Raw genomic sequence first — 14,934 nt, 5'->3', positions numbered from 1 at the left:
TCATCCCATTTCCTTGTATCCTATCGCTGGTCACCAGAGAGAGGAGATCAGCACCTCCCCCTCCGCTGCCCCCCTCGAGGAAGGTGTAGACTGCGATGAGGGCACCCCTCAGCCTTCTCTTCTCCAAGCTGAACAAGCCAAGTGACCTCAGCTGCTCCTTGTAAGTCTTGCCCTTGAGACCTTTCACCATCTTGGTCGCCCTCCTCTGGAGACGCTCTCATAGTTTGATGTCCTGTGTATACCGAGGCGCCCAAAAGCGCGCATAGTGCTCGAGGTGGGGCCACACCAGTGCAGTGTTGGGTGGGCCAATCCCCCCTCCCTCAGCCGGCTCGCTGTGCTGTGCCCGATGCACCCCAGGACACAGCTGGCCCTTTGGGCTGCCAGGGCACACCATTGATTCAACTTGCCATGAACCCAAACCCCCAGATCTCCTTCCATGGGGCTGCTCTCCAGCCTCTCATCCTCCAGTTTGGATGTGTAAGTTAAGAAGTTTTACAGCAGAGGTTGCGGATATGGAATTTGAGGCACCAGAGGGAGAAATGGTTGGGTATTACATCAGCCAGAGGGCTTGCTGGGAAGCCAGGGATGCCTTGTTCTTACCTAAAGTAGCTGTTTCCCGGGAATTCATCATTCTTAATTCATGATTTTTTCATGGCAAGCATAGCCAGGAATGGGGAAGGAACGGGAGAAGGCGAATATTGGGTTGCTTTCCAAGAGATGGAGTTTCACTCTGCTTCCGATTCAAATCTTTTTGAACCTCCCACTGCAGCATAAAAGGATTTATATGGGAAGACCTTTTTCTATATTGTGCCACTGAAGGTCTGTTTGAAAAGGGAGAAGGCGGCCGTAGCAGCAAAGCAAATACTTGTTACTTACTTCCTGATTTTCAGGATCTAATTGCTTCATCAGAGTCTCTGACTTCATCTTTTTTAATGCATTAAAATTTGTGGAGAGCAAAACTCAAGGTGATAAAAAGCTAGCAGATCCTCACACTAGAAAAAAAGATCTTGTTCGCGCACTGCCTGAAGTGAGCAAGAACACGCCTTGCCCTGGGTTCGGTAAGACAGGAGCTGGCTAGCAGGGGAGCAGGCGGTTGCCTCTCCCCGGCCAGTAAAATGTGTGAGTGCCCTTCTCAGTGGCTTTTTGTGCAGTTTGGTCCTGGTGCTTCCAGTCTCAGTTCCTTCCACTACCACCTTCTGCGGACAAGTGGGACAGCCATCACGTAAGTGTCTAAAAGGCACACTTCTTGTGTGGCCATAACATACTACAGGGCGGCAGGCAAGCTGCCCTGGTTTTTGACCAGAGCACTTAGGAAGCACTACTCAGCACTGTGCAAGAGCAAGCCCTGCATCTCCTCCGGCGAACGTTCGAGTGATCCATTTGCTTCCCAGTAACCGTGGGGATTTCCTGTTAATGTTCTCCGATTATTCTTTGGGCCTGTGGTAGGACCGCTGAGGAGGAGAGGCTTCCTCAGCTCTGCTGGGGCCTGCCTGCATCCGGCAAGGCCTGGGGAACTGGTTTGGTCTCCAGGGCCTCTTGGCTGCTAATGTGAGGAGGACACGCTGTGGGCAGCAATGGGGTGCGACTGCTCTCGCAGGGGAGTTAGGTGAATATTAGTGACTTAGAGTAAAAGCTGGCTTTCAAGCCCCCCTGTCCCATCTAACCCAGGAGAGAACAGCTGAAACCGGTGCGCGGCCCGCCTCGCAGCCCAGGTCCGAGGCGAGGGCGGGGGGGCGCAGGGACCCCCGGGGTCCGCCGGGAGGTGACCAGCGCCAGGACCCTCCGCGCCGCGGGGCCCCCGCCATGGGGAGGGACGGAGGGGCGAGGGGTGGCGGCCTCGGGGCGCCCCTCCCGGGCTGGGGGCGCTCCGCGGCCCGGCCCCTGCCATGGCGGACGCCCCCCCGGCAGCTCCCCGAAATCTTGCGGCGGGATTAACCACCGCCACTGCGGCGTGGAGGAACCCGCGGGTTGCCATGGCGACGGCGCTCATTAAGTGCATGCATTCCCACCCTGCCCGATTACCGCCCCCTCCTCCCGCACACACTCACGCACACGCACTCCCGCACAAGCGGCCCGGCCCCGCGCCCCTCCCGCCGCGGGCTCCACCGCCCGCCGCGGCCCTGCTCGCAGCCCCGCCAGCCCCGGGCCAGGCCGGGCCGTGCGGGCCCGAACGCGGCTCTGCGCCGCGCAGGCCGGGCCGTGCAGCCCCCGCCGCGGCTCGGAGGAGCGCCCTGCCCAGGCCCCGGCCGCCGGACCCCGCCGTGGAGGTAAGGAGCGTGGCCGGGCACGGCCCAGCCCGTGGACCGCTCCCCCGGCCAGGCCCGGCCCGGCCGCCTTCGGGTCTCCCCGCGGGCGAGGGCCCGGCCGGGTGAGCGGGCCCGCGGCCTGCCGGGGCTGGGATGGCGGGGCCAGGCCCGCTCCGCGCCGCCCCCTGCAGCCAGGGCGGCCCCGGGCCGGGCGGGGGAGGGACGCTGCGCGGTTGCCGCCGTGTCTCGGCAGCGGCCCCGAGCGGGCGGGGCGGCCCAGGCCCAGGCCCAGGCCCAGGCCCGGCGGGGTCGCCGCGCCCGGGCCGAGGCGGGCGGCGGGGGGACGACGGGGCCTGGGGCCGTGGCTCGGCGGGGGCGGCCGGGAGCGGAGTGGGCCGGGGGGTCCTGTCCCGCTCCCCGACGGCCGCCCAGCCGTGGGCCCTCAGGGCTGTAACGTCTATGTGCAGCAAAGCGGTTTTCCTCAAGGCAAGGCGCTGCACCCAATAGTGGGGCATAGCTCACCAAAAATTTAAAAAAGGAAGAAAAAAACCCCAAAACGTGCAGGTGCTTATCTCCTTTGGACAAGTCCTGTGCTGGTGTACCTGCAGGTCCTACTGGGCTGACTGATCCCACCTGGGGGGGGTGTGCATGTGTGGTGTGAGGCGCTGCCCAGGCGTCACCCAGCGGTGCCCAGCAGAGACAGGGAACAGCACTGTTCTTCTCTGGCTTTCCAAAGGGATCCTCTCTGGGACACGCAGAAGTTAGAAGCCCTTTCCAGGGTAGACGTTGGACCATGTTCCTTCAGGTGTTTCTCAAACACTGCATGAGCACAGGCTGTCCTGGAGCCTGAAGATGTCACCAGTGTGGTCCTTTAAGGGGTCCTGCAGCATGGAGGGTGTTAGTCCAGCCTAGCAGGACACAGATCACACAGCTCAGACTACGGAGAGAATGTTCCACATCCTCTAGGACAAGTTCTGGATTTATTTCTTTACTAGTTATAAAAGACTGGACATCCTGAAACATTTCGGGATCGTGTATCAGTCGCCTTTGGATGTTTCTGCCTGCTTATAAATGTAACTTGTACTTGTGGAAAAATGTCCTGTCTTATGCCCTCCCTCTGCGCAGGGTTGGATGCTGCAGCAGGGCTGGTGCTATCAGTAGGCAGTGGCTTATGGCAGCAGAGTGGAAGGTGGGATACGGGTGTCCCCTTTGTGCTTCTCTCAGCAGTGGCTGGGTGTCTGCGCCCAGCTGGAGCTGCCCAGGCTTCAGGCTGCCTTTTGGCCTCAGTGTTGAGCCTGGATGGCGTCACCTTGAGCCCTTTGAGGTGGCACACGAGATGGCTGGTAACTGCTCATTCTCCCTGCCTGCGGGTCTGAGCAGATCCACAGGCTCAAGAGCTAGTCCTGGTGGCAGTGACGCTCCTGGGGACAGCAGGTGACACCCACCTCAAGTGTCTCTGCTCTGTTAGCAGTGTCTGAACCTAAAGTGGAAGGCAGTTTACTGCTTTCTCACCCTTCTCCCCCTGATCTCTATCTTCACAGAATCTATTTGCTATTTTGAAACGTGCAACACAAACAGCCTCTTACTGCATGAAAGGACATTTCATCCTGTTTTGAGATGTTGATAAATACCACGGTCCATTCCAGACCTCACCCCGTGCTGCAGCAGCACCTAGGAGGACTTTGTGGCCCCTGGCTTATTCCAGAAGAGGCATTGCCTCCTGGGATTAAAGCAACAGTCAGATTTGGAAGGGAGGAGGCATCTGTGTTTGCCATTGGGCCACCCGCCTGTGCAAAGGGTGTTACTGAGCATGCTCCTGCGTGTATATGGAGTAAATACTTTTGCAGTGCCATTAGTCTCTTAAATGCCTGCCCTGGGCAGTGCAGAAGATGGGAAGACCCAAGGGACCAGCTCCCAGCCCACCATGTCTCTGCAGTGCTCTGGTGTACCACTTGCAGTTTTAGCATGATCCCAGCTGGTGCTTTCTCTAAGGGCTCAATTTTGCCACGGGGAGTTATTAGTAATCCATACTTCAGCTGTTGTTAAGGATGGAGAAGTTCTCTGTTATGGCCGAGGAAATTCCTGAAAAAAATAATTCACAGAATCACAGGATGGTTGAGGTTGGAGGCACCGCAGGTGGTCACCTCGTCCAGCCCCCTGCTCCATCAGGGCCACCCAGAGCCAGTTGCCCAGGACCGTGTCCAGGCAGCTTTTGAGTGTCTCCACAGATGGAGACCCCAGCGCCTCCCTGGGCAACCCGTGCCAGTGCTGGGTCACCCTGACAGTGGAAAAGTGTTTCCTGATGTTCGGAGGGACCCTCCTGTGTGTCAGTTTGTGCCCACGGCCTCTGGTCCTGTCCCTGGGCACCACCGAGAAGAGCCTGGCTCCGTCCCCTCTGCACCCTCCCTCCAGGTACTTACATGCACCGATGAGGTCCCCGGAGCCTGCTCTGCTCCAGGCTGAGCAGTCCCAGCTCTCTCAGCCTCTCCTCACAGCAGAGACACACCAGTCCCTTCGTCACCTTCACGGCCCTTTGCTGGACTCTCTCCAGTATGTCCCTGTCTGTCTTGTACTGGGGAGCCCAGCACTGGACCCAGCACTCCAGGAGTGGCCTCAGCAGTGCTGAGCAGAGGGGAAAGATCCCCTCCCTCCACCTGCTGTGGCACCCCTCCTGATGCAGCCCAGGACACCGCCCGCCTGCCTTGCTGCAAGGGCACATTTCTGGCTCATGGTCAATGGGGTGTCCATCAGGACCCCCAGGGCCTTTTCTGTCAAGCTTTAGCTTTCCAGCTGGGTGACCCCCAGCGTATACCAGTGCAGATTTCAGGAATATTTAAAAATTTCAGAGGCCACAAATCCAATAAACATACTAATATTGTTTGAAATACGTTTTTTTTTAAGCCAATTTTGTGATGAAAAGAAACACACATTTTGACTGACTGTGCTTTATAAATTGTTGATGGGGCTTTAAGTCATCTCTGTGCTGGGAGTTGTTTTTCTCCATGCTGCTCTATGGTGTATCCCTCCTCTTTCCAAACAGTGAATCGTTCCCTGCTTTGCTGTGGTTTTGCGAGAGGGTGGGTGTGAGACTGTGGCAGAGTTGGAGGCTCATGCGTATCGCATTGCTTTCCAAGCCCCTGCATCAGTGGTCCAGAGCACTCATGTACTAACACCCAACGTTTCTTGTTTGATGATCTAGAAACTTTGTGAGCAGCAGAACCAGTGAAGCCTGGTTGCCTTAAAACGCATGTTTTGTGGCCAGTTTCCTTTGCCTGTGTGAATATGTGTGCACAGATCAGCCGTCCCCAGCTGCTTTCTGGTGCTCAGGAAGTTCAGCCTGTGCTGAGGCCCTCCGCTGTGAGGTGAGGGGCAAGGCAGAGACCGTGTTCTCTGTGCAGATGCTTGGTTTCCCAAACTGGAAGGTTTTACTCTGATAGAGACCACTGTTACAGAGATGTCTAATCTTGCTGTCAAAACTGGTTGAAATAGGCTGGTGGGGCCTGACTGCAGACCGATGGCCATACGCATGCACTCACTCATACATGGAGAACGTGTTTGCAAGAACTGCTTTACTGGAGCAAAGCAGGCCAAGAAAGGGAGTGCTTCTGGATGAAAGTTGTCTTGAAAAATTCCTCCTTCCAGCCAACATGTTGTGGTGGTCTCTGGAGGGACCACATGCCAACGTGTATGTGTGGCCAGGGTTTCCTAAGGTGGCTTTTCTCCTTTCTGCCTTTTCCAGAGTGGGAGCCTGAGGTCCTTGGCTGTCCCTCAGCAGAAGGCAGAAGAGAGGAGTGGATGTGCGGAGTTTTAGGTTCCTGTGGATCCAAAGAAAAGACTGAATAGCAGGCTTCTTGGGGAGTGGGGCTGACCTACACCCTCTGTGAGACATACTGAATTATACTCAATACCAGGAAAAATCGCAAACTTGGTGGCCTCACACCAAAATAGCTTTCACTTCTACAATTGCTTGCTATTTTAAAATCTGGATGGTGGGATTTTTGAAAGCTGCTAAGTGTTGGCCTAATTCTGGTCCTGTTGGGATGGGCAGAGTTTTATCAGGTGTCACTGGGGCACATGTAGGCCAAAAGCTTTTTAAGATCCCAAATAAATAAAAAATTTAGAAAATAAATACACCTTTGGTTCATCATCTAGAACAGTCACCAGAAAGGGAACCTGTTAGTTTGTTTTGCTAATTGTTGTGCTAATTTGCAGGAAGTATGGTTTCCATCCTGGGAGCTTTTCAAGGCCAGACTGGATAAAGCCCTGAGCAACCTGGCCAATCCCGTAGCTGACCCTGCTGTGAGCAGGAGGTTGGACTACGGACCTCCTGAGGTACTTCCAGCCTGAAATATCTGGCAATCCTTAATGGGTCATACCAGGGCTTGCAGAAGACCACTTGAAGTGATCTCTGGGGTGGTGGTACCTGCTGGGGCTTAGAGATGACCAGGCTTGTCTCAGCCACAGGCATCCTCTCCCTGACATCTGTCAGAGGCCCTGCTGTCAGGGAGCAGGGTTGTCCAAAGGGATGTGTCCCAGTGCCTTTTTCCTGCTGTGACAGTGATGCTAGGGCAGATTGTAGCTGTGGTTGTGCTCCTTTACAGAGATTCTTGTTGTCTTTTCCCCTTTTCCTCATATGCTGCTCCTGGCCTGAGATATTTCACGGCAGTTTGGGTTTCCAGGGGTTTTTCTGCCAGGGTTTTGAAAACTGTGAGCTGCAAACAGTGTCTCCAACCCTGATTCTCACCCCTCTGGGTTGGGGATGGAGCTCTGCAGCCTGGGTGTCCTGTCATGCCCACACCTGTCCCACCAGCAAGGCTCCAGAGCATTGTGGGGCAGTGGTCCAGAGCAGTGCTCTAGGGCTCGGGACTGTTTGCGCGGGGGTTATCTCAGAAATCCCGAGTTAAAAGTATAACGATGTGAGCAGTGTTGGTGGTAAACTGTTCTCTAACACCATGGAAGCCCTTGGCAAGAGGTGTGAGAGCCCTGGGAGTCGCTGGGTTTCAGCTGTGGCAAGGATATGCTTACAGGTTCACACCGCCAATGTTCTTGCTACTCATGTGTGGCCTTGGAATATCTTTGGGCCTCTCTGCCACCATGGATCTTAAAAGAAATGTGGCTTGAGACGTCTGTAAGCATAAGGCTTTGTGGTGTCCAGGACCTCAAAGTCTTTGCTCCCCTGCGGGATGGAGCAGGATATGTGCTGGGGGAGTTATTTGCAGAATTTGTGCTCCACATGTGCCCGAAGAGCAGGAGGTGGGGCAAGGTGTTAGGGAAAGGTTTCCACCAACAAGGAAGACATTGCTCTGGCCAGAGGTGCTGGGGGAAGCACGGACACTGCTGTTGAGGGGCAAATAAGAGGAACAGGAGTGACAGTTTGTTGCAGGGCAGGGCTGGATGGGCTCCTCTGCCTCCCTCAAGCTCTTTGGAGGGCTCCTGACCCTCTGAGCTGGGCTGCCTAGCTGTGGTGCGGTGGGGGGACATGCCCTGTGCTGCAACGAGGCCTTTCCCAGGAGGTTGTTGGAGGAGGGATTGTCTGGAAGTTAAGTCCTAAATCTCAGTTATTTAGTTCTTCCAGTTTAAGGAATAGCACCACAATCTAATCCAAACTCACTCTGTTCATCCTGAACTCATAAGGCACAGGAGAACCAGTCTTGACAGCAGGCAGCCCTGCAAAGATTTGGAGAGAGTTTGACACATGATTATTACTGCTGGTTATTTCCTGTGCAATTATTTGTTTTTGTGTTCACATCATAGACTGCTGTACAGAGATGAGTTTGAGCATCACCCAGCTTGGGCACTGGATCCAGTTATTTCTTTTCCTTTCTAGGCATTTCCAGTCCCAAGTTCTATTTAAATAATAATTAAAAAAAAGCCAACAGCTCACGCAAAATGAGGAGTTGTCCTTGAAACATTTGACCCAAGTGATGAATCAAGGATAAATATCAGATTTAAGTGCCTAGGAAAACAGATACGTTCCTAGTGGGTATTAGGAAGCACCAAGATAGGTTGGCTGCCAAATTCATTTTGGAGTCCTGTGTCCAGCTGAGTTACTAATTTCCTTCAGTTCTCCTGACACTTAACAGTGGTTTTCTGACATTTCACCTGGAGGGCCTTAAAGGTCCATACCATCTGTCAGTTAAACATCAGGTATTTCTGATCACAAACCTGACAGCACTGTGATAGAGGAGGAAGTAGATCTTCCCCTAACGCCATCCCACTCTTTACCCTCTGGTTTTCATACCTGTATCTTAATGTCTCAGGTTTTAAAAAATTCCATACTTTGTCCTTTGTAGCCAAGCTCTTATTTAACTGTGCTTCACTGAAATGTTTGTCCTGGTTTCCACATGGCTATCTTCTCTTTCAAATTTAGGTTGCATCAAAAGCAACCAAGACATGAGCATGGTCCCCTACTTAGCCCCATAGCAGCCCTGCCTCCATCCCAGCAGTCAGTGCTTAGAAGAGTCTGTGGGAAAGAGGAGAGGTCCAAAATCCTTTCCCAGCCCAGTGTCCTCAGTCTGTGCAGTCCCTGGGACACCGGGACCATCATTTCCAATAGGCAAGGAGAGATCTGCCTTCCCTGAGACCATCTGATGATACTGCTGGTTTTCTGCTTAGCTCTGTGTGTCTGTTGCATTTTTCACCAGGGCAGGAGCGGCACCGAGAGCCCTCCCTTGCTGGGGTGCCCTGGGCACCAAGAGACAATGCTGTTCTTCCCTCTGGCTTGCAGGCAGGTCCTGATCTGGGGACATCCTGGTGTAGGCACTGTCCTGCCTGCTGGCAGGAGGGCGGCTGGCAGAGCCACTGTGGCCAGGTCCAGCTAGGAGCTCGGGTCACCAGGCAAGGTCTGAGATGAAGCCAGAATGCCAGCCAGTAGGTCAGGTCCTTCTGCTGCCAGACATCAGCTGGAGACCAGCACTGCTGCAGTGCAGCATAGACAGGCTGAGGGTGACATGAGGGTGAGCTGACATGGAGCCTCTGGGCCCATGGGTGGGAGTCCCAGGGGAGGCTGGTCAGGGCCGGTAAGGCCCAGTAGTGCCCTCAGGGCCCTGACACCTTGCCTACTCCTTGAAATCCATGGTTAAATGGGTTGAACGTCACCAGTTCTGTGAGAAACTCAGCTGCATGTAATGGAATTCATGTCTGTGTCATCCCCCTCTGGTTAACTCCTGTCACATGTGAAATTCTCTCATACAGCTGGTTAGAAGATCAAAGGTGACTGCCCAACAGGAGAACTGGAAGGGGAACTTCAGGGACCTCCGTCTTCTCCAGGGTAGGATTTGCCAACCCTCTGTCACAGTCTGCGTCAGAGTGGTGTAGGCCCCAGAGGGAGCCAGGAGCAGCTGTAGCTTGTGGTGAACCTGCTGTGCTTGTACCATCTTATGGTGGTGTCAGGTAAGAAAAAAACCTTGGTGTTTGCAGGGTCTGAGCTGGGATCTTGCGACGTGGACTTTACTATGTCGTGGTGCTACCAGCTGTGACCTTCATGCTGTTCTCTGCTGGGTTTGATGGGCTTTTAATACGTCTCGCACGGGTTTCTGCTGGGAGATGGTGGAAACATCCTCCACAGTCTCTTTCTCACTCCTTTGTTGTGTTTGTACTTGTACCCAGCTCAGCTTCTGTCTTGCTGTCTTCCAGTGTCACGCACTGTGCCCAGGTAAGGTGATGGACAGCAGAGCAGAGATGGAGGTTGTGAGAAGCACGAAGGGGAATGCTGCTGGGGAGGTCAGCGTCCATGTGGTCACCACCGAGAGCACTGTGCAGAGCACCCACCTGCCAACAACTGCCTTCATCATACCAGGTATGTGGAACTGTCCTCTCTAAGTAGAGCCTCCCCAGCCTTCTCCCCGCGTATTGATACCTCACACTCGTTGTATATCTGTTCTGCTCCCAAACCTTGGGAGGCAAAGCTGTTGCCATCTTAGAGGTTCTCTGAGCCTATCCCACATCACCAGATGACTTGTGGCTGATCAAAACCTCTTGAATTTTAAACCAAAGCCCTGATGTTTGGGACCTAGTGGGCTGGGAGCCTGCTCTGCAGGGCATGTGGGCTCCTGGGTTGCCTCATTATCATAGAATCACAGAATGTCTCAAGTTGGAAGGAACCCATAAGGATCATCAAGTCCAACTCCTCGCAGGACTACCTAAAACTGAACCATATGACTAAGAGCGTCATCCAGACGCTCCTTGAACTTTGACAGGCTTGGTGCCACGACCACTTCCCGGGGGAGCCTGTTCCAGGGACCGACCACCCTCTAGTGAAGAACCTTTTCCTCTTGTCCAAACTGAACTTCCCCTGACACAGCTTCATCCCATTTCCTTGTATCCTATCGCTGGTCACCAGAGAGAGGAGATCAGCACCTCCCCCTCCGCTGCCCCCCTCGAGGAAGGTGTAGACTGCGATGAGGGCACCCCTCAGCCTTCTCTTCTCCAAGCTGAACAAGCCAAGTGACCTCAGCTGCTCCTCGTAAGTCTTGCCCTTGAGACCTTTCACCATCTTGGCCGCCCTCCTCTGGAGACGCTCTCATAGTTTGATGTCCTGTGTATACTGAGGCGCCCAAAAGCGCGCATAGTGCTCGAGGTGGGGCCACACCAGTGCAGTGTTGGGTGGGCCAATCCCCCTTCCCTCAGCCGGCTCGCTGTGCTGTGCCCGATGCACCCCAGGACACAGCTGGCCCTTTGGGCTGCCAGGGCACACTGTTGACTCATGTTCAACTTGCCATGAACCCAAACCCCCAGATCTCCTTCCATGGGGCTGCTCTCCAGCCTCTAATCCCCACATTTATACATATGCCCAGGATTACCCTATCCCAGGTGCAGAATCTGACACTTGCTCTTCTTAAATTTCATACAGTCAGTGATTGCTCAACTCTCTACTCAGATCTCTCTGTAAGGCCTCTTTGCCCTCAAGGGAGGCCACAGCTCCTCTTAATTTAGTGTCATCAGCAAACTTACTTAATGTACATTTGACTCCTGCATCCAGATCGTTTTTAAAAACACTGAAGATCATTGGCCCTAAAACTGAGCCCTGCGGTACCCCACTGGTGACTGGCTGCTAGCCTGATGTGACCCCATTTACTCTAAGTCTTCGAGCCCGACCTGTCACCCAATTGTTCACCCATTGTACTCTGGACTTGTCTAGCTGTGTGCTGGACATTTTGTCCAGCAGGATACTGTGAGAGACAGTATCAAAAGCTTTGCTAAAATAAAGAAAACAAAACCACATATACTGGCTTCCCTTTGTCAACCCGATGGGTGACCTTTTCTTAATAGGAAATTAAATTAGTTAAGCAGGACTTTCCCCTTGGGAACCGGTGCTGGCTGTGACCAGTGACTGTGCTGTCTCGCAAGTGTTTTTTCACTAACGTCCAGAATAACCTTCTCCATAATTTTACCAGGCAATGAAGTGAGACTGACAAGGCTATAATTACTAGGGCTGTCCTCCTTACCTTTCTTGAAAACTGGGATGAAAATTTTCGGTCCAGTTGACCAGCATCTTTCAGGAGGTGTGTGAGCAAAGCAAGAACGTGTGTTAGGTGAGAGCAGGGGTGGTCTTTAAAAGCAAATCTCCTGATTTTTCCTGCGCCTGCTGCCTTGGTTCCCACTGCAGAGAGGCCCTGGGCAACACAGTGTGCTCCTTTTAAATGAAACTAAACTGGAAGATGCAGTCCAGGAGCTCACCAGCACGCTCCTGCCACATCAGGGCATCCTGGTCATGGGAACAGTCTGAGGTTAGGCTGAACCCTTGAATGTGGCTAGTGTCAGTGCCATGCCCCAGCACAAGCCATTGCTGGCTGCAGATCTCGTTGGGTTATGCTGCCGGGTTGTGGGTGCTTTAGCCCACAGCACTGAGCCCTTGTCTGGGAGACTATGTCCGCTCTGTCATTTTGAGCTGCCTTTGAGCCTTGTTTGCATTAGTTAAGTGTTCTGTGTATGCCTCTGGTTGTTTCCTTTCTTCCCTTCTCAAGCAAATGCCACTACCATCAACCTCCCCACGAGCACCTTAGAAATTCAGCGATTCCCCCGGGAACCACAGAGAAGCACAGGGGCTGAGAGGCCAGAGAGGGGAGCAGGGAGTGAGCCCATCACAGCTACTGTCATTCCCCAGATCAGCGGGGTGCAGACCTGCAGCACAGTCCGTGTGCTGGAATGGAAAGATGGGGTGGCTACTTTGCCTGGGAGTAACCTGCGGGTAAGTGGAGCCCTGGGCCACCGTGTTTGTTCGTCCCATGTCCCCCTCCCTGCCCCCCCAATCCCTGCAGCTCCTTGCCCCTGTAAGTGGCAGTCCCCCAGCCAGTGCCAGGCAGGGACCACCAGGATGTGATGTGGCCCCTGGCAGTGCCTGCCTCCCAGCTGGAGGATCCCTCAGCTGTTCCAGCTCTGCAAGGCTCTTCCTGTGCCCCATCCCTATGCCCTTCCCATCTCGTGAGCTTAGCACACACGTGACGCCTGGGGGCCTGCACAGGGAGGCAGAGGGATGCTAATGTGCTGTGCAGGGCATCTTTTCTTTCCAAGCTGAGCCATGGAGTTGGCTCTCACCAAACTCCTGCACTGACCATGGAAACAGTGGCCTTGAGCTCATCAGACAGCGAGTGCCTTTAGGTATACCCCTTGGTACATGAAATAGTTTGTACGAAATGCATCAATTTCTCAGCTGCTGCTCAGCCTCAGGTCACCGCATACCCCAGCCATCACCCTGCCCCTCATGCGGCCAGCTGGTGCTGGTCTTACCCAGGTGTGGGCAAATGTGCTTGCCCTGGCAGGCTCAGCCGCCAGCACAGACTGCAGGGAGGGGCAGCAGGACAGGCGACTTCGGTGCCGTGCTGGCCTCTATCATTGGAAGAGTCGTCTTCTTGTTGGACACACTAGTGACTGACATGTCTCTCTCATTCTTCAAGCTCACATGCACCCGCTAGCTATCAAGTTATATTTCTATCCTCCTTGTTAACTATGTTTCCATGTTTTTTGGTTCAATGACATAGTTTCGAATAAATGAGTATGGGACGCTGAAGGTGGTGAGCGCCGATAAGATGCCTCCAGTGGAAGCTATAAAGGAGTGTCGTACAGACAAAGATGGGGACTCAGAGGTGGCACCCACCAGCAGGGACAATCCTACTGTGGCTCAAGGTATGGGCACCACGGTGGCACTTCTGGGTTGGGCACTGTCATCCAGCAGTTGCTAACTGGCATAGGCCCTGAGCGAGGCAAATGTCTGCTGCATCTCTCTCCTTCCTTTTCTGCACCTTGTGCCTCACTGCTCGCCTTCTCTCTGACTCAGATGTGCCGGAGCAGACCAAGCTGCCAACAGGAGAAAGCATGTGCCACTGTGATACCTGTGGCCGGAGACACGTGTCAGACGGAGCCCGGGAAGGCAGGGGCTTCTGCAGCGAGCACTGTCACCAGCAGTTCAAAGAAAGGTAAAGGAAGGGGAGTCTGCTCCATGCAAAGCCATATCCATCTGTCTGTCTGCCCTCCCTCCCCTGGTCCACATGGTCCAGCAAGGGATGCAAACGCATCTGTCTCCGGCAGGTGCAGGGGACCCCACTTTTTTCCCCTCTTTCCTGTAGGTGGAGGGCCTTGGCTGCAGCGTGGGGGCGGGATGAAGACTTGTCCCAGGGGGCAGCAGGAAGCACAGGAGCCAGATTTTTTCCTGCTCAATTTGTGGCTTCATAAACATGTATTTGCTGGAGCAGGGCTGCAGCAGGAGGTTGCTGCAGTGGGTGCTTCCAGGCTGGGCAGCAGTGGGAAGCGTGGGTCACAAGGGCATTTCCAGCCCCTCTGCTTACTAATATGTGACTACTGGGACTTGTTTTGCAGCATCTTGTTCTGATTCTGATGCAGCTCAGAGCCCTGCTATGAAACTAGATCACTTTTGATCCCTCCCTGTGTTCAGATTTCTGACACCCAAGGGTCTGAGGGTGATTTTGGTCTGTACTGGTCTGTACCCTGGTTCTAACCTCTTGCCAACTTGTGCACGAAGAGGAGCACATACAATAGTCAGGAGGGATGGGAACATGTGTGAGTGAGAAATGGAGCGACAGTGATTCTCCAGCAGCCACTCCCTTAATGACACCCCAGCCATTGCTATGTACTGTACCGCAGTGGTTTACTCTCCCTTCCTCCGTGCAGGTCTGTCATTGTGGAAAATTCTTCCAGCAGCACCAATGCCACTGAAATCCTTAAGCCGGTGAAGAAACGAAAGAGGAAGGACTACCAGAGCCCTTCAGAGGAAGAATATGAATCTGAACAAATGGTAGGAATGGGGCAGGGAGGGCATGTGCACGCATGTGCCCATGTCAAGGGTAGGCCATGGGCCACCCCTGGATGCACTGTGGGTGTGTGCAGTTCTCATCGGGGCTTTTTAGTGCCATGTCAGCTATATGTCGAAGGGGTAATCTGTTGGCTGTTAATGCCAAAAAGACTTGAATGTTTGGAGCATCAGGGCTTCTAGGCACGTGGCTGGCTGGCATGCCGAGCACCTCGGATTAGGCAGTGCTAGACACATCTTGATTGGGCGGTAGGAATCAAGCACTCCCAACTGCTCTCTTGAGTCTGGGCTGCCAAAGTAAGTGTTGAAGTAAGAGAGTGTCTATCTGCATGACATGTATCCTGGGGAAGGGATAAGGAAGCTCTGCTTCCCAGCCCTGACTGTAGCAGATCCACTCCAGGTGTGATTGCCACCACTCAGCAC

The 14,934-nt window shown here is 54.0% G+C and overlaps 1 protein-coding gene across 5 annotated transcripts in view; it reads left to right on the top strand.

Annotated features, from left to right (window-relative positions):
• Positions 1 to 1,482: 1,482 nt before the first annotated feature.
• The window catches only part of L3MBTL1 (L3MBTL histone methyl-lysine binding protein 1), a 31,573-nt gene continuing 18,121 nt past the window's right edge, over positions 1,483 to 14,934 (top strand). Inside the window, exons 1-10 of one of the 5 annotated variants that reach the window (XM_064465038.1) lie at positions 2,603 to 4,658; positions 5,446 to 5,608; positions 5,986 to 6,126; positions 6,459 to 6,578; positions 9,441 to 9,638; positions 9,882 to 10,044; positions 12,212 to 12,435; positions 13,226 to 13,370; positions 13,522 to 13,660; positions 14,373 to 14,496. In XM_064465038.1, the coding sequence (XP_064321108.1) occupies positions 9,909 to 10,044; positions 12,212 to 12,435; positions 13,226 to 13,370; positions 13,522 to 13,660; positions 14,373 to 14,496 (768 nt within the window). In that variant the 5' untranslated portion in view covers positions 2,603 to 4,658; positions 5,446 to 5,608; positions 5,986 to 6,126; ... (1 more) ...; positions 9,441 to 9,638; positions 9,882 to 9,908. The other 4 variants (XM_064465039.1, XM_064465040.1, XM_064465037.1 and 1 more) reach the window with 4 other exon arrangements.

The sequence above is a fragment of the Phalacrocorax carbo genome, chromosome 14 (assembly GCF_963921805.1).
Source record: "Phalacrocorax carbo chromosome 14, bPhaCar2.1, whole genome shotgun sequence".
Classification (NCBI taxonomy): domain Eukaryota; kingdom Metazoa; phylum Chordata; class Aves; order Suliformes; family Phalacrocoracidae; genus Phalacrocorax; species Phalacrocorax carbo.
The sequence above is the reverse complement of the archived record's forward strand: the minus strand, read 5'-3'. Positions and strand labels throughout refer to the sequence as shown.